Source organism: Balaenoptera physalus, assembly GCF_965194825.1.
Source record: "Balaenoptera physalus genome assembly, chromosome: 17".
Classification (NCBI taxonomy): Eukaryota; Metazoa; Chordata; class Mammalia; order Artiodactyla; family Balaenopteridae; genus Balaenoptera; species Balaenoptera physalus.
The window spans coordinates 24870148-24896951 of record NC_138895.1 but is presented as its reverse complement, the minus strand read 5'-3'; the positions used below and the strand labels follow the sequence as shown (position 1 = coordinate 24896951).

The 26804-nt window shown below is 39.5% G+C and overlaps 1 protein-coding gene across 10 annotated transcripts in view; it reads left to right on the top strand.

Annotated features, from left to right (window-relative positions):
- The window catches only part of PAG1 (phosphoprotein membrane anchor with glycosphingolipid microdomains 1), a 148292-nt gene that overhangs the window by 67742 nt on the left and 53746 nt on the right, over positions 1–26804 (top strand). For 5 of the 10 annotated variants that reach the window (XR_014255395.1, XR_014255396.1, XR_014255397.1 and 2 more), the window contains 2 exons: positions 8423–8522; positions 10895–10990. Coding sequence is in view for 2 of the 10 variants with exons in the window: in XM_082432854.1 (XP_082288980.1) it covers positions 8451–8522; positions 10895–10990 (168 nt within the window). In the remaining 8 variants the exon portion in view is untranslated. The remainder of the gene's footprint in view (positions 1–8422; positions 8523–10894; positions 10991–26804) is intronic. The other 5 variants (XM_082432855.1, XM_082432857.1, XM_082432856.1 and 2 more) reach the window with 1 other exon arrangement.

Genomic DNA, 26804 nt, shown 5'->3' with positions numbered 1-26804 from the left:
TATAATGCCGATTAGTTCTATGGTCAGGTTAAAGAAAATATATTCTAGATAGTAAATAAATTGAACAGACTTCTTAAAAAATAACAGTATACTGAAGAGCAGTCATGTATGATCAGTTACTAGTATCTTCGTACAGAAACTTAGCTATATCATCAATAATCCATATTCAAACAGGCATTTTGGTATGCCTGCTCCGGATGTGGCATTGCAGGAGAATCTTTGGATGAGATTTAAAAAAAATAAAAGGCACCAACCCTGAAGCCAGATTATCTGATTAGGGAAGCACACACAGGTAGCATCCGTGAAACATGGTGAAGCCAGGGCCATAGATCTGGAAGTAATGAAAAGTGGCCACGTTCTGTTCCAGCCTCTACCTTGACGAGCTGTGTGATCACAGCTGGGCATTGGCTTCCTTGTTGCTAAAATTAATGAGCTGAAATATTGCGGAGTTTCTTTTAACTCTAAAATTACATTAATCCAACTCTGAAATATGCGCAAGTGCTAAACAGTAGAGCAGGGCAGACTTTTAAAGATGAATTCAAGGAAAAACATGAATTATCCAAGAGGAGCAGTCAAAGAAAATAAATATATAAGTAATTATATAAATATATAAATAATTCAATCTAAATAGATGTCCCAATAAAGCAAAAAAAAATTCCCTAGAAATTTTGGTCAAATTCTTAGGGAATCCTCTCAAAACTTTCCTCAAGATTAAAGAAATGATTGAAGGTTTTCTCTTTAATTCTGCTTCATGATGTTTAGGTAATTAGTCCCTCAGTCTTATTGAAAAGAATGTTTAAAAATACAAATTCCTTCTTTGAAGTTGTATTATGAATTATGTGAACCTGTTATTTCAATGTTTACTTGAATTCATATAATTAAGAAATAACTCCATTGTAACAGCTGGGTTGATATGTAAACTTTCTTGATATGAGATGTGTAAAGTGATGAGTGCTACCTTGCTCACCCTCATCTCTATTCCTTTTTTTAAATTTTTAAAAAATTTTTATTGAAGTATAATTGATTTACAACATTGTGTAAATGCAGCAAAGTGTAATCACAGCAAAGTGATTCAGTTTCATATATATATATACACACACATATATATGTATATATATATATATTCTTTTTCAGATTCTTTTCCCTTATAGGTTACTATAAAATACTGAATGTAGTTCCCTGTGCTATACGGTAGGTCCTTGTTAATTATCTATTTTATATCACCTCTATTCCTTTAACTCAGGACTGCAATATTAGGAAACGACCATTTTTTCATGTACTGGCTCTGTATTAATTTCCTAGGATTGCCATAATAAAGTACCACAGACTGGGTAGGTTAAACATCAGAAATTTAAGTGCCACAAGCTAGAAGTCCACGATCAAGGTGTCAGTAGGGTCATTTCCCCTTCTGAAGGTACTAGGGCGGGACCTGTTGCAGACCTCTCTCCTAGCTGTTGGTACATCCTTGGCTTGTGGCAGTGTAACTCCTATCTTCCCAGGGCGTTCTTCCTGTGTGCACCTCTCAAACTTCCCCTTTTTATAAGAACCCAATCATATTAGATCAGGGGCCCACCCTACTCCAGTAAGACTTCATCACAACTAATCGTATCTGTAATGACCCTGTTTCCAAAGAAGGTCACATTCTGAGGTACTGGGGATTAGAACTTTAACATATGAATTTGGGGAGGATACAATTCAACCTATAACAGACACGAAATGGTCACATACAGGCAACTTATACACACACCTATAATACAGTATCTAAGTGTAGCCTCCCTGCAGAGATGAGCTTAGTAGCCTAGAGTCCATCACGATACCTTCAGTTCTGTTGAATATACCATTGCTTACAGGTCATAATAGAGCTGACATTTGCGGAGCATTGACTATCTCGAGGCTCTTGCTAGCGTGCATACATTAGTTTATGCATTATTTCCATTCCATTGAATCTCCTTGACTTTCTCTGGGATACTGAGCATTACATCTCACTAAGTGGCTCAGAATTTCTCTAAAGCTCAACTTAGGTCATCTAATAGTTATTTTCCATCAAATAAACGATCGAAATGTCACACATATGATAGCATCTCATAAAACTAACCCTGGGTCATAAGAGAATGGCCACATAGGTATCCTATCAATGCTACAGTTCTGGTGTGGTGTCTGCAGGCAGTGTTGAAAGTCTAAGATTGAAGTAGTCAAATGTGTGTGTGTATGTGTGTGTGTGTGTGTACTCTCTCACTACTTACATATTAAATATATATTCTCTGTATGCACACACATGTATATGTAGAGAGAGAGAAAGAGATGGATATAGACATATAATCTCTATATATACATATATGGAAAGGAAGGGGTCACTGTAAAGTTACTTTGTCCCATATGGTCCATCTACAAAATGCCAACCTACCCCACCACATCCTTACACATCCCTCTGAAACTCAGAGACTTTATAGACAACAATTTTTCAATAATGGGGAAAATAACCAGAGCCAAAGTGCAACCCGTTCTCTTAACCCACCAGCAGAGCCATTGCCTCAGGTCAACACAAGCAACACAGCCAGTTCTTCAGAACCTTAAGAACAGAGGGAAGGGCCCTTTCTGTCTTGAATTACTCTGTGGCTGGGACTCCTAACAGTAAGTATCTTTCTATGAATTTTGGATCTTGAAAGTGTACATGGACAAACTTCAAGTTTCCTTCCTCAGGCGCCTATGCAAGAGGAAGTTTCCTTGCATCCCCCCGTCTGCCCACCATCACACACATACATATACCCATTTGCACAACTTCTTCTGGAAAAGATCGGTGATCAGCAACCCTCTAACTTCACTACCCCTTGGGTGGTCCCGAAACTAGTAGTTACTGCTCATCGGGAAATGTCTGAAGGCTGATCTGAGGCTCTGTGATAAACAAAGGCAGTGGGCCTGGTGGCTACCCAGTTAAGTATCTGTCTTTAGGCAGAAACAAGCCAAAGCTGTAGACTCAATATATGGCAGCCTTGGGCTTCCCTGGTGGCGCAGTGGTTGAGAGTCTGCCTGCCAATGCAGGGGACGCGGGTTCGAGGCCTGGTCTGGGAAGATCCCACATGCTGCGGAGCAACTGGGCCTGTGAGCCACAACTACTGAGCCTGCGCGTCTGGAGCCTGTGCTCCGCAACAAGAGAGGCCGCGACAGTGAGAGGCCCGCGCACCGCGATGAAGAGTGGCCCCCGCTCGCTGCAACTAGAGAAAGCCCTTACACAGAAATGAAGACCCAACACACCCATAAATAAATAAATATATAAATAATAAAAATTTAAAAAAGGAATTCCTTAAAAAAAAAATATATATATATATATATATATATGGCAGCCTAAGTCCCAGTCCAAAAGACAGCTTTTCAGATACACAGAGTGGAAGGGAATGGAGTAATATTTACTTTTTGGTTTTTTTAAGCAAGGAAATATCATTGAAAGGTGAATAAGGAAATGAATGAATGAATGAGTGACCTCTTTGGTTGCCCTGGTTATTATTCCCTGTTTATTTACCTTGCCTAAAGGAGGATGTTTTAAATACTTTTTTTTACTTCCAATTCATAAACTAGTAGTTAGAGGAGTCAATTTATTTTCCGTTCACTGCAGCAACATTTAAGTTCCGAAGCTAATCTTTTTAATGTTAGTGTTTATGCTACCTTGCTTTTTGTTCAGATATCCGAAAAGCATACAATTTTCCTTAAATACATTAAATTTGCATACTGTAAGCTATTCTATTTTTTACCATTAAGAAAGGATTTTTTTTCCTGTTGAGCGCTTTGGTCATTTTGATTTTTTCTCTGTGAATATTGAAACTGCAAGGAATTCATGCCCAAGCCTTGTTCACTTGGGATGCAGGCTTACAGATAAGGCTTAGAGTAGAAGGTGTCATTTTAAGCCTCTTTCCATGTAACAGACTAACAAAAAGAAGGCTTTGCTAAGAAAATGTCATTTAATAACTTAGTATATGTATTATAACTGTATCAGTGCTTACCTGGGTTCTGTATATTGTAGATAGTATAAGGATACGTGTTTAAGGATTTTTATCATCCGTTCCCTAGAATATATTCTTCTTGGAAAGGGGATTATTTTCATTAAACCACACCGTTGAAGGGGATTTTTAGATTTCCCAGTGTCATAATCTTTTTGAGGCTTAAAAAAGTCTTTTTTTTCCTTCATCTTATCTACATAGTGGCCTCTCTTTGGCACCTCTGTGAACTACCCTTTCCTGCCTTTTCCATTTTTTTTGTTCTCAATAAGGAAAACTCTTTTCTTAATGGACTGTTGCTTTGCATACATCAGGGATTTCAGCTGTTAGATTGTGTGAAAAATGAAGCAGGAGACATCAGATGGTGTGACGACTAAAACTGTTAACACAGTAAATACCAGGAAGGCTGGAAGTGTGAGCTAAAGCAGCTGGGGGGTGGGGGGATGGGTGGAAAAGACGAGAGACACAGCTGGGAGAACCAGCAAGAAAAAATGGCCAGAAAACATGGGGGAGCTTAGCAAGAGGAGAAGTGCAGCCCGAGGGAAATAAGAATGCAGAAGAAGGAAGCGTCATAAGTTATGTTTTCCAATACTGCACAGTATACCTTAGCCCATATACATTGTCCTTAGCTACTCCTTTCATTGCTGTACCATTATGCATATTTAGGTTGTAGTTTTCTTGGATGATTACTGTCAAAGGCTGAATATTGAAATTTTAATGGAAGTATATGTCTTTGCTTTGAGGTTGATCTCTGTTATACTGACAATTTATGAAACCTATCATAGAATTCAGAAGGATTAATAACAATTAGCATATACTTGTTTAGAGATATATTTGATTCTTTTTAACCAGAGGGTATCACATTGTTAACATTTAACATTTGGACAAATAGGGGGTGTGTATAATGAGCTCGATTAATAACTGGTTTGGTAAGTATATCCAGAGGGAACTGATTAATAAATCGCTTTCTTCCTGGAAAAAGGTTTCTGGTATTTGAACCTAATCCTATTCTAGTCAACATGAGGACTCATTTGGGTAAAACACTATAAATGCGTGGCTGCAAACTGGGAGAGATGGCTAATGTAATAACAAATGAAGGAAACAGAATTCGATAACAACTTGACATTTAATGCGCTGACCCACATCTAAGACGCAGACGTGGAACAGGGATGACGAGAGCACCTCACCACCACCACCACCACCAATTAAATTGCAAAAAGGCAGTAAAGAGAGATGTGGCTTAGCAGCATCATAGATGAAACAAATTTAGATTTTGTGTTAATCAAGTAAAAGATTCATAGATGCCCACAGTATAATGTAGCTGGTGAGAAAAGCTCCAGTGATCTTAGGCTTTCTAAATAAAAGTGTAGCATCTGAACTGACTCAAGTAAGAGTCCTGAGCTCCTCTTCCCGGATGCAGTGTTACTTCATCTGGAGAACTGCCTTCGAGCTTAGTCATCTAGAAGAGAACACCAGCAAATGGAAGTGTCAGCCCCCAGCTTGTCTCCTCCTACCTTCCCTGTTTCCTCCCCACTTGGTCCGCTTGCATGCACTGTCTCGCCCTCCCCAGATCTGAATTCGTTCTCACTAAAGCAGGAAATACTAAGATGTTTAATCCTTAAACCCGCAGTGCAGCAGGGCATACCACTCATCATGTTCTCTCTGTGCCTCGCCCATAGTCATCTTGCTCAATGCTGGCTGAGTGTGTTTGTTGAATTTTGATCTCCCATACTGAGAATGGTATTGCCTCAGTGCTGACCATTGGGATGATCATCACTGCATTCCAAGTGGCCATCCTTGGATGTAGGATCTGGTATCCCAGGGATGACTTCCAGGTTCCCCTGAGACTCACTCCTTGACCTTCCAAGTTTCAGCTCTTTATCTTCCTGTGTATTAGGTGTCTGGGACTCAGTGTCTACTTTGGGTACCATGGTCTATCTTGGTCTCGCCAGGAGGTCTTCTAGAGAAGTGTGCCTCTTACCCAGGGATCCTGCCCAGTGGCCAGATTCTGTAGCTGTGACTGGACCTCCAGGACAGTAGTGGACCACCTTCCTGACTTGACCAGCTTATTGCTCCCTGCTGATAGCTCTGCCCTCCCTATGATAGCTGGGCCCTGAGAATTCCCCTACCAACCGTCACCAAAACCCAGATAACGACTATTTTCTAAATCAGATCAAGGTTACCTTGTCCATTGGATGTTGTGTTTGGTTCCTAGATTGGGCTTTGTAGCTGGATTGGGCTCTCAGCGTGCTCTGCTCTCATGAGCAGGCCTGGCCAGGACTCAGCTCCCTTCTCCATATAGCCTTTGTGCTCTTTTGAGTCATAGTAGGTGGTACTCAGAACTATACTCTTTGAAATGGAGAAGGGGACACTAAAAGGCAGCAGAGGAGAGACCTCTTTAAACACGTATCTTCAAGTATTTCAAAGGTTGCCATGTAGGGAAAGTACTGGACTTGTTCTGCATAGCCCTGGATATCAGAACCAGGACTCCAGCTGGGTTGCAGCCACTAAGCCTTCCTTACGGCTAGCTCAAACCTAGCAGTGCTTCCAACAGGTAGAAAGGGATTCCTTCTGGAAGCCTTTCCTTATGGGAGGGAATCTGGCATAGGCTGGAATAGCAGTTCTAAGTTTCGTTTATTGGTTTATTTCCACTACAGCATGGATAAGGATAGTATTTACTTGGCTGGCATTTGCACGCATGATATATTGCCATGGTAATATGTCCATCATGAGCGACCTGCAATCCTACTCCTTTCTCTGTCTTCAGGGACTGAAACTGAGGGTGGCTTTATTATAGCAATATCCTCGAGTCTGCTCTGATTTTTTAAAATTTACTCAATCAGCGAATAAATATTGAGTGATTATTTATCTTAGGCACTGTGATTCATTCAGTGCTCAGTACTTTTAACTGCTACATTTAGCCAAGTATTTTTGACATTGCACTCATGAACTGGATGTTACAGACATTGTAGAAAGGGTTCAAGTATCAAGTGATGTTGATTTATAGCTCACCTTTAAATTTCTTTTAAATTTAAGAATTACTCATTGAGCTCCTTGAGTCTAGTCTCATACTGAGTAGATGTCTATCGTCTCAAACCTGAATTTGGATTCATGTTTCTTAAGTCTGTGCTACCAGATCCCAGTATGTATCTACACAGGTAGCAGGGAGGTTTGCTGTCAGTGTCATCACTACTTCCTTAGGAGGGACTGTAGGGCATAGTTTTGAAGAAATGCTCCTCTCCCTAAACTTCTCCTCAGCAATGGCAGCTGGGGCTTGGGCCAGGCCATCTGTCAGGTGCATAGTCCCAGTGGCCCAGAAATAGAATTCTATTTCAGATCCTCTGAGAGGCTTTAGCCAGAACAAGCCTTCAGGTTAGTAGGCAAGAAGCATCATGAATTACTGGAGTCTGTTTGTTGGAGCCTCTTATGAATGACATCATCCATGTTAAGAAGCTGGTAAGAGTCCTCATGAGAACTGTCAGTGAAATCGGTATAGAAGAAGCAGTGCTAAGATTGGCCTTCTACTGACTTAGTGTATGCAGGGTAGGGGGCCAGTCATATTTGATTAGATACCTGGTTTCAGAAGTCCAAAATTCCATTCAGTGGGAAAAGAAATCAGCATTGAAAGCATAGGATTGCTGTTTGATGGGATCAATCATTGTTTGCGGTAATTAACTGCTGTCCACACTCAGAGATAGTCATGAGGATGAGAGAGGACCTGAAGGAATATTTGGTCCATGCAGAATTATACTCAGGTTGTCTCAGTCAGACTATGATAGTTTTCAGTGGAGCCAGGAGACCCTTCCTCAGTACAGCAACTCCAGTGATTCCAGCTACAATTATACTTGGGTTTGCCATATTTATTTCAGATTGATCTAGAAAATGACTGACATTGTAATGTGTAATGTCCACATTCCTTAGAATATTGTTTTGGTAACACCTTTATTGGGATATAATTCACCTCCCATTTAAAGTGTGCAATTTAATGGTTTTTAGTATATTCAAAGAGCTGTACAGCTATCACCACAATCAATTTTAGAACATTCAAGTTACCTCAAAGAGGAACCACACAACTCTTAGCTATCATCCGCATGATGATCATCCCCCAGCCCTAAGCAACCTATATATTTGCTCATTTTGGACATTTCATGTATATGGAATCAGATAATATGTGGGGTTTTTTGTGACTGACATTTCACTTAGCATGTTTTCAAAGTTCGTCCGTGTTTTAGCATGTATCGGTACTTCATTTCATTTTATGGTCAAACAATATTCTTTCATATGGATATACTATATTGTGTTTATTCATTCACCAGTTGATGGACATTTCTACTGTTTCCATTCTGGGGCTATTATGGATAATGCTGCTATGAACATCCACATACAAGTTTTGTGTGGACTTAACGTTTTCATTTCTCTTGGCATATACCTAGGAGTGGAATTACTGGGTAAAATCACTCGATGTTTCACTTTTTGAGGAACAAACAGGCTGTTTTCAAAGTGGCTGTACCATTTTACATCCCCATCAGCCAGGTATGAGTGTTCTGATTTCTCCACATCCTCGCCAACACTTGCTACTATCTTAGATTTTTCAATCATAGTTATCCTAGTGGGTATGAAGTGATATCTCATTGTGGTTTTGATTTGCATTTCCTTGATGAGGCATCTTTTCATGTGCTTATTTGGCGAAATGTCTATTCAAATCTTTTGCTTGTTTTTGGTTGGGTTGTCTTTTCATTATTGAGTTGTAAGAGTTCTTTGCATATTCTAGATAAAAGTCCTGTATCAGATATGATTTACACATATATTTTTTCATTCCTTGGGTTGTCTTTTCACGTTCTTGATAGTATCCTTTAAAATATAAAAATGTTTTTAATTTTGATGAAACTTAAATTACCTATTTTTCTTTTGTTACTTGTGCTTTTGGTATTACATGTAAAACACCAGTGCCAAATCTGAACTTATGAAGATTTACCCCTATGTCTTCTTCTAAGAGTTTTGTAGTTTTAGTTCTTAAATTTAGGCATTTGATTCATTCTGAGTTAACTTTTTTATACAGTCTGAGTTGAGGATCCAACTCCATTCTTTGGCATAGGGCTATCAGTTGCCCCATAATCTTTTGCTGAAGAGACTATTCTTTCCCCATTGAATAGTCTTGGCACCTTTGTCAAAAAATCAATTGACCATAGATATATGGGTTTATTTTTGGGTGCTGAATTCTGTTCCACTGATCTAGATCTACCCTATGCTGGTACCACACTGGCTTGATTACCTTGTTTCCTTGGAATAAAAACATAACTCATGAAATTCATGTTCTGAAAATGCAAAATTATGCACCACTTTTATGTTATTAAATTAGCTGTCAAATAATATGTTCAGTTTTAAAATCAGACTCATTACTCCTGTTTAGTAATACAGATAGTATATACAAACATATTATTTCCCATACATATTAATAAGATTTGGCATTTTAAGAAAAATGTTTATTCTTTTCATTTTATTTTTTTACTGTAGCAATTTGCTTTAGATAATAAATCTTTCTCATATCTCTAACGAATTCAAGAGAGTTCTCTGGGATTGATAATGACAACATGGGGAAGTGGAGGGGTTTGGAATCCACATCTAAATATATCTGTATGGCAGGAGTTCAGGAGGAGGTTTGATTTGAAATCTAATGAAAGACGGAAAGATGGCTTGAGAAAGGCTCTTGTCTGTCAAGCCCTTCACCCAGAGAAGCCCTGCCCTCTTAGTTTGCATGATTGACAAAGACCTGGAGTCGAGTTGGAGAAAGACCGCCCATGACTATGTGTCTTGTTCTAATCTTTTTAGACTTATTTTTTAAAAAGAAAATAATAATGTAGCTGAATGCAGTGGCAAACAAAAGGCAGCCATGTCTCACTTGGTAACTGTCAGGGAAACAATTGATGTACCTAAAGATAATATAAATAATCTGCTGATTCTGCTATGGAAGAAAGCAACACTCAGTCTAAGAGATCATATGTGGTCCTAATAAAAGAACATCACTAGATGAAAATCTAGAAGGCTGGTGTTCTATTCAGTTTTTTATATTGTAAATCAGGAATTATATCTCAGTCTGTAAAATAATGCGTGGTTCTGAATCTTAGACAACATCCAGGATATTCTCCTTGGAGATTCATTTATTTATTCATTTCATCCTTCTGCCCTCCTCCCTTTGTCACTGTACTTTTCATGGTATCTTATGTACAAGAGAGGTTCAGTACAGGAGATATATATTAGAGGATGGGAAGAGAATTGGAGAGGAAAGGGGGATGGAGAAAAGGAAGGGCACCAGACACAGAGCAGAAAAACAGATGGGAGATCAACTGAAGTCATTCCTGTGGTCTCCTCCATTCCCGCACATCTTACCCATTTCCACAGTGGAAAGGATGAAGGAACCGCTCAGGGTTAGATCGGTGCGCCATTCGGGCCACACTGTTCATGCCGCATCAAAGATACTGTTGTTCGTAAGACATTTTCACAATTAAATCACAGCTTACCTTACCTCGAAGCGTACTCTTTTCAAATAAATCACTTGTTTTATGTCAAATTCAGACAACAGTTATTTGAATTTCAGTATCACTACGATAACACATAGATTTCTTTGTCATAAAACTAGGAAAAATAGGGAAAGAGCAAGTAGATTGATGTGTATTTGATGAGACATTGACTTGGCTGCTATTTTGGAGAAATTTTTTTATTCATTCACTACTGTGTGTAGTTTTTCCTCTACTTTGTAGTTTGCTTTGTTCAAGAAGGAATATAAAGCTCAGTGTTTGGCATAAATGTGCCAGCATTTTTACACTGAACTGGACCAGTATCTGTCACAGTCTCTATCCATCTGTCTTTTTTTCTTTTTCCCTAACTTTTTTTCTCTTTGGTTATAGGCCAAGAAGGACGGGAGAACATTCACCACCACAACGTTTCAAAGGGAATACATTGCCAGCATTTTGAATACTTATTTGGACAAACATTTCTTCAAGGTAAACATTACCATTGTACCAGTGATGGGGGCACATCATTAGAATTTGCAGATTGCAGCGGTAGCACACAAAGGCTTAATTGTTTAGTCTGGTACAAACCTAGAGTGATAGGAGAGAAAGAAGGAGAGGGAGCTGGAGGGAAGAAAATAGCGCTGTTGGGATATCCTGCAGTCTCTTCTAAATGTGTTACCAGGAGAGTGCCGTCAGAATCTGGGAGCCCACTGAGCTGGACTCAAAATGTGTGGGAAAAAGGGGAGAAAGGGGAATCTGTATTTTTTTTCTTCGTGTCAGTGTCTCTCAGATATTCATGAAAACAAAAGGCAGTGTGGTCTAATTGTAAAAATAGCATTTCTTCTTTTATGAGGAAAGAGTTGGGTAATTCCTTTCAGAGGTTAAAATAAGATATATGTTGTATTCACATCACAAGGGGGAAAAAACCTGAATCATAGTATTTTACACCAACTAAGACTTATGAATATGGGAGAGTTTAAAAGAAATCTGTGTTCTTCTTTTATGAAAATACCTACTAAGTATATTTTTCATTGGCTGGTGATGAATGCTTCATGAATGATGTTCTTGTTTAGAATGTTATATTCGCGATGCCTCTTTCGGGGGGAGGGGAAGGGGTGTGTGTGTGTGTGTGTGTGTGTGTGTGTATGAGAGAGAGAGACAGAGACAGAGAGACAGAGAGAGAATAAATATGAGACAGAGACACCAAAGAGAAATCTGTCAGCATCATACTGTATGTTTCAGAGAAGTAACTCCAGGCATTTTCTTTATGAATCATGAGCTTAGCGAGAGAGTAAAGATCTTCACAGAAGCAGCTGAATTCCTAGTCAGCTCCATCACTCATGAATTAGCTGTCAATATTTTAACACAAATTGCTGTGTCATTTCTATGAAGTTCCCCTCTTGCTGCTCAGTCTGTAGCTAAAAGCTGTTTTCTCCAGGCCCTGAAATTATAGCAGATGAACTGCCTCCTTCCTTCGAGAAAGATATTTGTGTGCACTCACACACAGAAATGCAAAAATCTACCATCCAATTTCAAAGAAAATAAACTTGTCAACTTTCTCTGTTTAGCAGTTGATATAGCGTTGACAGTACTTAGTCCTGAGCTGGCCAGAATGCAATTCCAGATTGGCGGGGCGGGGGAGGAATGTTCTCCTCCCCAGTCCTCATCCTGCCTGCTCTCTTCTGAAGGGGTTGAGTCGGGGAAGTGGGGGTGGTACGTTAGAGGAGAATTTTGTGATACTATTCATCCTCTGTTCTGACAGAGAAGACATTGTTTATTCACTGTAATAGGCTTGGCAGGAATCTGTGCCGTGCATACAGAATGGAAACACCGCAGAGCAGTGGGGAATCTCAAAATCTAAGCAATGGATCAGCTTAGAGCTTTTTAAAAATATATATTCTAATAGCCTCCATGACTGTAGATGCAAGTCATAATTTGGGGAGATAGTTTTCCTTGAAGTGATCGTTTGCTTCACAATTGCATTAGGCATGTCTCACATGGAAAAGGTCGTTAAGATAGCAGCCTGCCTATCGCAATACTGTAGTAACAAAAATTAAAATCATGAAAGGTGAGAAATACGTTCCAAACGCACTAGACCTGCTTTGAGATTGCTCCCTACATATTAGCATTCAGGTGTCGGTATCAACAAAAAATCACCCGTGCATGTCATCAGATGATTCACAGAAACAAGTGGGAGCTGCCTGAGATAAGAGAAAAAAAGACACATTAAAAGATGTGCCTTGGGGTAAGAAGTGCCCCGCCAGAGACAGTGTGAGAGGATGCCGCGCTCAGAATGTTCCAGAACTTTAAAGGCAACAACTGTAAAAGCCAAAGTTCAAAGCAGTATGCAAACCCTGCACTGGAAACTGAGCTGGCGGAAATGTAAACCCAGACGGAGGCCTGGGGTTTGTGCTTCTTAAAAGCTCTGCGTTTACCCCACCCTGCCAGCTCCCTGAGCACAGCGCCAGGTGTCTGGGACTCGGGGTGTGTGTGTGTGTGTGTGTGTGTGTGCATTTGTGTTTCTCACCAGAGCAGATAAAGGTGTTGCCAGGCTGCAGGCTGCCATGTTCACAGACACAGCATGTGAGCTGGTCCAGGAGAGCCCTGAGAGCAAGTGTGCCCAGCCACGCCAAGCCAAGTTCAACAGCCCCTTGTCCTTACGCTCAGAGAGAGATTTGTCATATTCCCCAATCTTGGCTGGTATTTGTAAGATCTCCCTGCATCTTTTTTTACAAGAACTATACGATATAAATTCTGACATTTCTAAAATTTCTAAAAATCAGTATACAGTCAGCTATTAGATGATAGCAAACCAGTCTCAGCTTTTTATGTAACTTATATAAGGATTAGTCTTACACACCTAATGAAGATCTTTTATTCTACCACTTAGGGCATCATTCATGTACATTACCTGCTTTGTTTTTTTTTTAAAGAAATGTACATTTCCTTAAGACATATTTAACAATCTTTATAAATATATATTTATTAACCTTTTAAAAATATATAAAATATATTTATATGATGCTATTTTCAAGTAAATACCAAAGACATCAAGAAAAATTAATCAAGATGTTACCGAACTATTTCCCTCTGTTGTGCCAATCTTTTGGGCACATTTATTTTGTCTGTTTTAAAACTAGTTTTATTTTATTATTTTTAACAACTGAGGTAAGGACTATGAAGGGAAGTGAGGCAGAGGCAGTACCAGCGGCTCCTGGGAGGCGCTGCCCGTGGAGCAGGAGGGGAGAGCCCTGAGAGACGCAGTTTGCAGGGCAATTGCTGGCCCACCTGTGATTCTGGCAGCCCTGCCTCTTGTTCCGCCTCCTTATTCCCGTTCTGCTGGAATCTCTGGTAACTGTGCGTGAGGCCTAATCATCAGCGTGTGCAAGTAACAGCGAGGCTCTCCATCACAGGCTACCTCAGCCCGCCAGAAAGTCAGCATGTGCACCTCTGGAAGCAGCACTACCAAGCCTGGCCTCATTTGTATCCTTGTAATTAGTCAGGCCTGGCTGTCTCAAAACGAGGAGCGCGAGGGTCTTGTTTGCACCAATGTTGTGTGTCATCTTTGTCTATTACGAAAGGAGACATATACCAATAGAGGGAAATTGGAGTAAACGCTTAATGATACTATTCTATTTAACCAACACATATTGCATGTACAGTGAGGCAAGCACTGGTCTCAGCCCTTTGCAAATATTAAGTCATTTAATCCGCCAGACTGCTCTACTACTGCTACTATTATGATTATTCCCATTTTACTGAAAAGGAAGCTGAAGCTCAGAGAGGGTGAGTAACTTGTCCAAAGTCCCACAGGCGGTGAGGGCAGAGAGCACAGCAGCAGGGCCTCCTGTGCTGGAGTCTTGGCCTTGGGGCTCCGTGTGCCCGCCCCCAAGGTGCCTACCGTGCCACAGCAGATCTTGCTGAACTGTCACGTCCCTTTGGGGGTCTACAAACACACCTGCCAGTCTGCAGAGGTACACACGATGTGTGACATTGTTGGTTCTGGAACTGTACACCCTCTGTCGCTTGGTGTTTATGTCAGTGGAAGAAGGATTTGTAACCACTGTCCTTCCAGAATTCAAAGTGGGTATGGATTAATGCTGCGTGGGAAACCCAGGCTTCCAGGCCCCGCCCCCCGGGGCTGTCGGCTGAGCTGTACCGCACAGCATCACGCATCACCCAACAGCACTGGGAGAAAGGCCCAGGGTGGTTGCCATCCCTCTTCCTCTGCACTTTTTCACTAGGTCCTGTACCTTGACGGATGGTGGCTCTGAGGGCAGCAGCGTTGCTGGACTTGACAACATTGAGAGAAGCCACTCTTCAGGCTGATGTGTCAATGAGTTGGACGTTTGACCGTTCCTCTCTGTCACCTGCCATGGGGAATTAGATAGCTGCCTTGCCTTGCCTTAACCCTGACCTTCCCAAAGCGTGTTCCGAGGCGTGTTCATGGGTGCAGCTCTCCACAGTGCTCCTAGAAAAGAAAAGAAAGAAAAGTTTTTATTTATGATCAGATATATTTGACAGATGTGGTTTAAACAAAAATTGATCTACTTACTGCAGGTCTCTCAGAATTTTCTTCTGTCCCTCCAAAGCAAGATGTAGAAGGCAGAATTTCCTAAATTTCTTATTCTCTCAGGTAGGGAGAAACGTCTAGCGACATCCCTTGGGTGGAGGAGAGACAAGAAAACCCAATGTCACAGGAGGTAATCAGGTATTAAGGAAAGACCAATACGCTACACTTGGGATTCCTAAATTCTAGCCTACCTTTAAATATGGAGGATAGAATGGGGTTATCTCTAAGTTCTTTTCATCTTTATCAGCTGGAAACTTTGTATATATTCTCCAAAAGGGTTTTCAAGAGTTAGACACAATATACAGCACATCAAGACAGAGTAAGTTTTAAAAAGGTAGGGGTAAAATGAGGCACAAGGAGTAGAAGGTAGGAAAGATGGGAGAAGCAGGGAGATTAGTGTGCAGAATGAATTCTGTGGAAGCCTTCATGGTTGATCTGAAAGAACGGAACGTTGTTCTATGTCTTCTAATGAACAGTTTTAAAAGAACTATGATCATAGATTCATGGTTAACAGGGTCCTAAGCGAGGACCAAACAGATTTTCGCCGGAGAAACAGCTATTCCCAGTTTTGAGATCAAAATTTTCCCATGGTTTTTTAATTCTGTGGCCTTTTGGTCTTTTAGGTAGAAATTTTGTCTCTGTGACAGGCCGATACCAAAGAGATTTGGAAGCTCCATAGACATGCTTCAGAGGTAGCTGTGGGTAGCTCGCCTCATTTATTAAACATTACGCTTTGCAGAGACCAGCTCTGCTTTGGTGTACATGGGGATGCCTGGGTTCTGACTCCCTGGACTCTGGAGTCCTTTCCAGAACCCAGAGAGCTGTGTGATGGAGGCCCAAGGTTTGAGGCGCACTTCTGGGATGGACTCGTTTGTGTGATCTTTGTACGTGGTCATCACATTCACTCTGCATTTCCAGAATCTTTATCCGTCTTCCTCATCCATCTCTAACTTTTCACCATTTGTCATAGCCTGGATCAGGGTTTCTCAATGGCCACTTGACAAAATCTCTGGGAGTCAAAGGTGTCCCAGGGGTTTCACATTGTCCAGGGTGGTAAAGGTTCAAATCCAAGTTCTATTTTTAAAGTATTAGTAAATATCACAGACAGAAACCAAACTTATGGTTACCAAAGGGGAAAGCAGAGGGGGGAATGAGTTAGGAGAATGGGATTAACATATACACACTAGTATATATAAAATAGATAACCAGCAAGGACCTAATGTATGGCACAGGGAACTATATTCAATATCTTGTAATAACCTATAATGAGAAAGAATCTGAGAAAAGAAAATATATGTGTATATATATATATATATGTATACATATATATGTACATATATAACTAAATCACTTTGATGTACACCTGAAACTGACACAACATTGTAAATCAACTATATTTCAATAAAAGTTAAAATCAAAAAAAGAAAAAAGAAAGCATTAGTAAATAAAGTGATTACATAAATATTTTTAAAGAACATAATACTGTTTGAGGACCTCTTAAGAGTATACAAAGCCATCAGTGACAGTCAGATGAGAAGCACGCTTACGACTCAGGTGAACACTGCAAGCTCCCATGGAGGTTTTAGTTTTAATTAGTTATAGATTGTTACCTTATGCATATCATGGATAGCTGATTTGTGAGACAATAAGCTTAAGAAGCATTGATATAATGTTATAAGCTGCAGTCATCTGGTCAAAATTCTTATATACTTTTCATAGTGTTGGCCATGTCTTATTTCCTAAACTGGGTAGTGGTTACATGGGTGTTTATTGAATTATACTTTCTGTAAATCTTAAATATCTTAATATATTTGGTAGCTTTTATATTAGCCTATTAGGATATCTGTCTGGTATAAAATTCAATGTTAAAAAATGAAAAAGTAGTGACAGTTATATACAATTTGGCTTTTTATTTATCAGAAATAAACGTCATTCATACCCTTAATATATATGTCCTCACACTCCTGATAAGCTACCAAAACAGTCAAATCAAATCAAATATATATTAATTGCAGAGAAATGCTTATAGACTGCCACTTAAAACTTTTTGTCTTATTGTTTTATAAGTAAACACAAAATTATCATAGCTTGATTATTTTTGTTCAAAATGTATGATACCCAGACATATATTAATGAAAACAATTATTTTCTATTTTGATATCAGAATATATTCAATATAGTTTAAAACTTATATATTTGGTTCCCAAATCAATCATACACCAGTGTGCCTTTTCAAAAATTTGTCTGCAAGTCATGTATTTCATGAGGTAATGAATGTAAAGTTAATTAAATAGCACATCACTTATTAAATAGGAAAAAGTCAAAATAGGATTATTAAAATTTATATTTAAATGACTATGATATTATAATCTTTAATAAAAAGTTACCTAAAATCGAGTAATTTGGGACTTCCCTGGCGGTCCAGTGGTTAAGACTTCACCTTCCAATGCAGGGGGTGCGCGTTCAATCCCTTGTGGGAGAGCTAAGATCCCACATGCCTCGCTGCCAAAAAACCAAAACATAAAACAGAAGCAATATTGTAACAAATTCAAGAAAGACTTTACAAAAAATGGTCCACCTCAAAAAAAAAATTTTAATTTTACTTAAGTCACTTCTTTCTTATATACCATAAAATGTTTAAATAATTAAAATATCTCCCATAGAGGTTTGCAAAAGTGTCACTATGCAAGTCAAAACAGGTGAAAAAGCCTTTAATGAAGCCAGGAAAAGAGGTTGCAATAATTATTTGTAGTCAGTTTAAAGAGATTCTAGCCATTCTCCAGTAAACGACTGGTAATATGAGATCTAGTGATTTGCAGAAAGAAGATGAAAATCCAGTGGTATCGTCAGTTGATTAGAAGAAAATGTGAATCCACTCTTGGCCGCCTGCCTTGCTCCATCCACATCAAATGAGCATCTCCTGTAGTTTCTTGTCCCAGCTCTCAGTGAAAAGCAGCAATTACCTCTTCAAATGAGTACTAACCTCAAATGTGCTATACAAATCTCTATACTATTTATGTTCTCTTTACTTATTGCAAGATGTATATAGATATATATACTATTTTGAAATATTAATCATAAATAATGGCATTTCCCCTATTTATTATTCTTTTTACAACAAAGGATGCTTTCTTCCCAAGAGTCCTATTTTTCTTAATTAGGTAAAATTTCTTAGAGTTTAATTTCCCTGTATTCTTGGACATTGAGGCATTATTTGTACCATCTTATTTGGTGAGCTTATTAGTTTTCATGTTATGACTTCACTATTAACTTATTTTTATTACAGTAAATACATTTTACATCTATTATATCCAAATGAAGTTAACGAATTTCAAAATGACTTAAATCATCATTATTCTCCAACAATATTCATGTTGCTTGGCTGTTCTGTTAATTTAAAAATCCACTTCTGATGAGAGTAACTACTCTTTAAAAAAACTTCAATAAAATTCTGAAGAAGAATTTCAGTGGATATGATCTAAGGAAAAATAAATATAGATAAATGAAATATCTTTGCCATTTAATCGATGTACACTACAACATTTCTCTGAATTGTAACTAGCTTTCACTTTCAAACTTTGGAAGAATGAGTCATTTGTAGGAGGAAGTTGATGCTAAAGAACTATGTTTGGCAACTTGAAGAACATTTTTAGCACTTGGATTTCCCTATTTATAGTACAGCATCAGGCAGAGTAAAATGTTTGGCATTTCTATAAGGGATGCAAAGTCTTTAACATTCTCTGTTGTGATCTAACAATTCATTTCAGAGTAAGATGAATGAGTCTTGTTTGGAAAATGTTTTATACAAATATTGGCAAGGAAACTGTGACTGCATTTCTGTGGATTTTAAAAATGCAGACTCCCCTAAATTAAATGATGATAAATTGCACAATATTACTTCTTTCTTCTGCATTACTGTAGTTCTATGTGAAGTGGCTTTTATTACTCTGAACTCTCACACTCCTCTGCCCCATTCCTTGCTTTTTAGATTCCGTTAATCCATGTTGAAGTCAGAGACCATGATTCTAGGTCCCTCCAAATGTCAAATTCTTTTTAACCTAAGCTTCCTCTTATCTACAGTGTTTTTCTCATAATTAAAACTCCAGATTACTTCATTAACATATACCCTTTTCTTTTACATTAGAGCACCTGAGAACAGTAATTTGTAGGATTTTGCCCTTAACTGGCTACATAGAAGAAGAGAGATAGTCATACCCCGCCCCCCCCACACACACACACAGTTGAACTAATGAAAAATCAGAGCAAACTAAATGTAATGTGGGATCCTGGATGGGGTCCTGAAACAGACAAAAAAAGGACATTAGATAAAAACTAAAGAACTCTGAATTAAATATGGACTTTAGTTAATAATAATGTACCAACATTGGTTCATTAATTATAACAAATGTACCATGTTAATGTAAAAGGTTAATAATAGACTAGAAAAAAATAAAGTAACTGTATTCATACCTAATGTAGTAAAGAGCTAGAGTTGACTCCAGCCTGTTTTGTCATAAGAGGAAATGGAGTAGGAAGTGATAACTAGTTCTCCCGTTGCCAAGGTCTTCTAGGGACATAGCCACCTGCAGCAGAGATGGGCAAAATCCGAGGCCAATCCCAGCCAGCCATGGTGACTGTGGGGCTTGAACACACTGTGCTGCTATCTTCCTTGTACCCATCTCCGGAGACATGAGAGGGTGCAAGCTCAAACGTCCCGGGCTCAATTCCCAGTCATTGGGTATTGGGGGCTTTGCTTGACGTGTTAACCTCTCTGGACCTCATTTTCCATTTTCATTAAATCAGAGAGGGTCACACCAGATTTTTCTCTCCCGAAAACTGCAGCTTAGAAAAATTCTGACTCTCTGAATATGTGCTAGAAGTCACTTTATGAATGGAATTCACTGACGATGAAATTTTGGTACTAAAGCAATTTGCATGCATTACATAGTTTATAGCATAGGATTACTATTTATCATTTTCTAGCATTTTTGTACTCTACATCACCCCCCCAAAAAATAGTCCTTAAAAGTAAGGGGCTTCCCTGGTGGCGCAGTGGTTGAGAGTCTGCCTGCCGATGCAGGGCACGCAGGTTCGAGCCCTGGTCCGGGAAGATCCCACATGCCGCGGAGCAATTGGGCCCGTGAGCCACAACTACTGAGCCTGCGCTTCTGGAGCCTGTGGTCCGCAAAAAGAGAGGCCGCGACAGTGAGAGGCCTGCGCACAGCGATGAAGAGTGGCCCCCGCTCGCCGCAACTGGAGAAAGCCCTCACACAGAAACTAAGACCCAACACAGCCAAAAATAAATTAATTAATTAATTAATTAAAAAAAAGAAAACATAATACTGTTGCCATGTGAGACCCACTTATACATTCAGAAGACCACAGTTTTCTGAAATGCCCACATTGAATGTGAACTCAAAATCATATTAAATATTAAATTATACCTTAATTTGTGATACATTTTTATTTTCATGTAAGGTACATTTTCAAGCAAAGATTTTAGGTTAATGTGCTTCAATGCAGTTTATTTTGAATTTATCGTTTAATATAATTTATAGTGTCATGTGGTGCTTTAATTTAAAGCAATAAAATTTTGAATACCTAATTATAGTTAAGGCCTTGAAGACATTTAAGACCCTGCCAAGTGTTCATGTTATGCTTGTTGAGTTAATCATCAGGAAGATTCTCATCTGATAATTATTTCTTAATTCCTTTTGAGTCAGTCATTGTTCATTATAAGAAATTATTATTTTCTAGCTATAGGTTTTCAGTGCCATGTTTTGCTTAGAGGCATATAAAAAAGAAAGCTTACTTAGGTCTGCCTTAAAAGTTAAATCCAATAATAATCACTTGACCGGTGGAAGCACTCTGCAGAGGGGTTGAATAGTGGTTCTCAACTTTGACTAATTCAATAAAGTCAATCCAGGGGCTTTTAAAAGTCCCTATGTGCAGGATGTACCCCAAACTAATTAAACTATTCTCTAGAGGCATTTTTTTAAAATTTCCCAGGTATTTCCACCATGCAGCCAAAGCTAAGAACCACTAGCCTTAAGGGAGTGGGAAATGCCTCCTGTGATGGTCTTTCTATAGCAGAATTCTCCCACTCTTTGAAATTGGGTGACTTGAGTAGCGATGGATCATTTAAAGAGTGTATCCTTTCAAAGAGAAAGAAGCTTGCCAATATTAAGGGGAAAAAATCATGTCCCTTGCCCTAGATCTCCACCTCACAAATACCAGGAGAGTTTGTCCTGATTTTGAAAGGTTTTAGGAAAAAATCCCCTGCATGCCTCAGTGCTACAGTGTTTGCTTTGGCTTTTGTTTTATTTGGCATTTCAGTTCATAGACAGGATCCATGAGAGCTAACATTTATTGAGCACCCCTGCTAAGTATCAAGCCCTGTAAATACGGCTCTGTCTCACAGCCAAGAAAGACAGAAATTATTCACTTCAAAATAAAAATAAAGAGTCAGAGTTCTGTTCTGTTAGAAAAATCTTATCTCAGTGTAATTGCATATTTAATCATTTATTCATTCACTGATTGAACATTTATCAAATATATGTGCTCTTCCAAAAATAAGCAGAGTACAAAGGGATCTGTCTCTGTCATCTTTGCTTCATAACAAATTTAGTGACTTAATATGACCACTTATTTAGCTTTTGATTCTGCAATTGGCAATTTAGGCTGGACTCAGCTGAGGAAGTCCTCTGGTCTCAACTAGCCACCCACATACAGCAATGTTCACTGTGGTTTGGCTTTGCTGATCTTGGCTGGGTCCTCACATGTCTGGGGGCTTCAGCTGGGACAACCTAGCTGATGGAACACTGGTCCAAATGGTTTCTCACGCTTCAGCAGGGCTAGCCTAGTCTTGTTCACATGGTGGAGTTATGGTTACCTATAGAATGAGTGCAAGAATGCAAGGCCCCTTAGGCCTAATCTCAGAACTGGCACCCCATCATGTCTGCCACATTTCTTGGCCAAAGCAAGTCACAAGTCCAGTCTAGATTCAAGAGGTAGGGAAATAGCTTTCATCTCTTAATTGATGGTACTGAAAAGTCACATTACAAAGGATGAGGATTAAGGAAGGAGTAACTTGTGGTTAGTTTTGCAGTCAACCACAGGTGGGAAACTCTAATTCTGTCTTGGGAAACTAGAAAGGTTTCTGAGAGGTAGTTACATTTGAGCAGGTTTCAAAGGTGAAAAATAAATTAAAAATGTATTTCAGGTGAAAGCAATAGAATGAACAAAACTATCGCATTGCAAGTTCCTTAGAGAAAAACAAAATGGAGATTGTAAGTTTCCTAAATGTAGGAAATATGTGTAGCCCAACACAGAGCAGGTCGGAGGCACTTACCATTTGCATCAAAAAGAGTCAGCACAGTGGAGCAACTAAGAGTGTGGGCCCATAAGACAGAGGTCATACCTGATAGCTTTACCACTTACTAGTTTAGTGACCTTGGACAAGTTACTAACCTTTCTGTACCTCTCTTTAGTACAGTGATGAGAATATGCCTTTTGTATCAGTTAGCTTTGGCTGCATAACAAAGCACCCCACAGTTTAACAGCTTAAAACAACAGCCATTTACTTAGCTCCTGATTCTGTGGGTTTGCAGTTTGGGCTGGCTCAATTCTTCTGGTTTCAGTTGGGCTCATGTATATGTCTACAGTCAGCTTGCAGTCAGTTAAGTATCTCTGCTTCTGGCAATTGGCTGACTATTGGGGGACAATGAGGACACCTGGATCACATGTCTCTTATCCAGCAGGCTAGTCTGGACTTATTCACAGGACCAGCAGGGTCCCAAAAGTGAGAGCAGAAACATGCAAAGCTATGGTCTTGGTTCAGGTCTGACACTGTTGCTTGCACTGCATTACATGGGACAAAGTGAGTCCAAAACCAGCCAAGAATTAAGGGTATAGAAATAGACACCATTTCTTGCTGGAAGGACCTACAAAGTCACAGTACAAGGAGTGAGGATACAGGGAGGGAAAGCCTTGTGACCACTGATACAATCTCCTTCACCTACCTGTAGCTCACAACAATCCTATGAAGAGTAAGTGAAATGTAACTTGATCTTTCTAGGTGAGGCTCCAAGTTAAAAAGTATCTTGCAAATAGTGGATGTTCAATAAGTGAAACCTATTAACTTTTTCTTACATATATTAAAAATCAGATTTTCAGCCAAATTCTTTAATTGCCTACTTTTAAAGAGTATCAGATGAACCTCCAAATGGTGTTCAAGAAGTTTAAATGTTATGCATTTTTTCTCTGCTACAGAAAGATAATATAAGTAGAGGAAAGCGATTGCCTATGAGGGCATGTGTGTCTTGACCCAGAATTCAGGTGTCGTCACCTGATGAAGCTGACAAAGCCTGGCAGCGGCAGCCAGACATCCTCACAGCCATGCATGAGAAAGACATACTTAATCTATGTGAAGGGTCAACTCAAGAAAAGAACCAGAGACAGTAAAGTGTAATATTTCAACTCCAAAAATGTTAAAGGCATTTTTAATAGGTCAGAACCCATTTTTAAACCTATGCAAAGAATGAAAAACCTTAATAAATCTTTATTGATTTCTTTCACTGTTGCGTTATAACTATTTTCACAAAACCAGCCAAGCCCCATATAATTCCAGATGGATCCATAAATTGCTCTTGGATCCCACGCATTGGACCCAATGGAGATTTATTTATCTGGCAGCTAGAATATCTCTAATCAGTGATGTGAACTGGGTCAAAAAAAATCTATCTTGGGGACTTCCCTGGTGGTCCAGTGGGTAAGACTCCACACTCCTGATGCAGGGGGCCCGGGTTTGATCCCTGGTCAGAGAACTAGATCTCACACGCATGCCGCAACTAAGACCCAGTGCAGCCAAAATTTAAAAAAAAAAAAAAATTTATCTCTTTGAAATAAATAGGGCATCAAAAGTTATTCAGGAATGTGTGATATAGAAATATGGCAAATGTTCATTGAGGATGGTGTCTGCTTTTTATAACTGTGGGACTTTAAGTTCCTTAAAGATATGTCATGTGATCACTGGGCCCTGCGTCCTGACTCCAGCCTGTATCACCCAGTGCCCCAACTCCAGGAGCCCCAAGGCCCTCAAAAGGCCATCCACCTGCTTACACTTAGCTTTCAAGCACTGAGTTTCAATTATACTGCGGTTCCTTTTATGATTTTAGAAAGTCCTGATGGTGGAGTGATTGAGACCTGTGGCTCTCATCCTCATTTCTCTCACTTTCTCTCTGAGTGATGGGGAGTCAGGACTGGCAGTGGGGATGGGTACCTACTGAAACTCTATAAGCCTCAGTTCCTATTCCATTAATCCTGATCATACAAAGACACTTATGCTTACAAGGCAGTTCTGTCACATTCGTAGTCCCAAATACTGAATCCCAGATATTTAGGTTAAATAGATTATCAGAAAGAAAAAGGCAATATAAGTTAAGATGTTCAAAGCAGCCCAATCCAAACAGGTTTGCTGATGGCCTTGCTTGTGCTTTTAAATCCCACCGGTCCCTTGTGTACTCACCACCCTGTCTCCCTCTAAAACACAAGAGTACGGTCACTCTTTCCATAAAGAGTAAACAGTTCATTTTGAACACACAGTGTTTGTCTTTATAGTCCTGTTTTATGGGCCACATAATAAAGTACCTAACCTGGTACCTAGCGTATGGCCATAAGTATTCGTGGACTTGATGTGTCTGTCTCTGCGTGCCTGAGAATGATTTCTGCTTTACGAAATTCACATTGGCAAGGAAAGTGATCTTTGTTGATGCTGCTAGACCATCTGGGGCTTGCTCTTCTAAATTTGATGGCTTTATTTATACATAATATCTTTAAGGGGAATCCATATTTTTGACATTTGTTTGCCAAACTAGTAGTTGTATAAAGGTTTCTGAATCCAAGATGAGAAAAATTTACCCTTGCAAACCTTGCAAATATCTTAAATTACTGCAATTATTTTTTTATAAATAAAAATTAAATGCAAATATGTTGAACATGATCTCAAAGATCCCTGGACAGTCTAAGGTTTTTAATATTGTTACTGTAAAGGATTTACAGTATATTAAACATTTTATATTAAGCATATGTCTTGAGAGATGTTGGAAACCCTATTCCAATGAACACCATCCAAATATTTAGCAAGCATAATCTATTTCATCCTTCAGATTTTAGACGATGATTAGTAAAACCTAAATATTAGTTATATTTCATACATCTATATACATCTAAATTTTAGGACTATAGAACTTGTTCCTTTCATCTTTTAAAAGAATGGCAACCAATACCCAACTTGGAGGGTGTGGAATAATAATTTGCCCTTGTCCCCACCCTGCTCTGTCATTCCCCAACCATCAAGTTGAGGGTCAGTCACCATTTCTCATTATTTTTGTGCTGTGGTTTTCTTAAGGTAAAGAAAAAACAAAAGATAGAATGAGCGGATCATATCTTCAAAGAATAATGAGAAACATGTTTCTTTCAGAAGCAGAAAATATTTCCCCATGGTTAACCTGGCCTGCCTCAGTGTTTGCATTACTTCCCAGGCCCTGTGCAAATGGGCCCTCTTTTAAATCTGACCTCATACTTCACAACTAACTATGGAAACAAAAATAAACAAAAACCAATACAAACCAGAGTCACCAGATTCAGCAAGATTACTCAAGTATGACTGGAGGAGAGATTGCCATGTACTACCAGATGACAGACTGCAGTGTCTACTGACTATTAGTTCAGGGGTGATTTCATAATAGGGTTTCCATACAGTCTAGAAGGTATGGCAGACATTAGTCAAACCTATGGCACAAATACATGGACATAGGAAAAAGAGGTGTTCTGAAAGAGAAACACATATAGCAATGAGCAATGGCCTTGTGCATGAGAAGGCCTCCCTGGCATCTGATGGGGGGTAGAACTTAACTAAGGGAGGGGCTGGGGCAGTTGAAGAGGTTCCAGGTAAGGAGCAAGTGAGTGGGATGGAGACAGTGAGAGAGTAGAATGAGAAGAGGGAGGGAAGGAGGCCAAAGCCTGGATTTGCAGGAAGTGGCAGCCTACTTTATATGATCTTATTTTCTTTATCCTTTGATCAGTGGGCAACCATTAAAGGATTTTAAGCAGAGGGCTTGGTATGATCAGATTTTCTTTTTAGAAAAATCCCTCTGGCTGGAGTTTGAAGAAGAAATTGGAAGGCGGCAGGGTGAATGCAGTAGCCAAGGCAAAAGATGCTGGTAACTTGACTAGGGGGTTGACGTTGGTGAAGCAGAGACAAGGACTAATTGAAGAGATGGATTTGAAAGTCATCTCGGAGATGAGACCAAGAGGGCTTGGTGTGTTGGATTGGATATGCGGGGAAACTGAGGGGGTGGTAAAGGGGAAGACCCTGGGATGCGAGCTTGCTCAGAGAGCTGAAGGTAGCACCATTCAGGGAGATAGGGTATCCTGGACGACGACCTGCGTGCAGGGAAGATGGAGAGTCCAGTCCAGCGTGCACACGTGCTAAGACCGAGGGCCTTAGCCGGGTGCTGGGGCGGGGGGAGGTCCCTTGGCAGCTGGATATGGAATCTAGGGCTCAGAATAAAGTCTTCGTCTGGAGATACAAATAGGGAATCAAGGCAGCCCGAAGAGAATTGAACTCATGGATGTGGATAAGACACCAGGAAGAAAATATGAGGCAAAATAAGGAAAAAGGCTTAAGACTGAACCTCAAAGAACAAGGATCATGTATTTCACAACCAG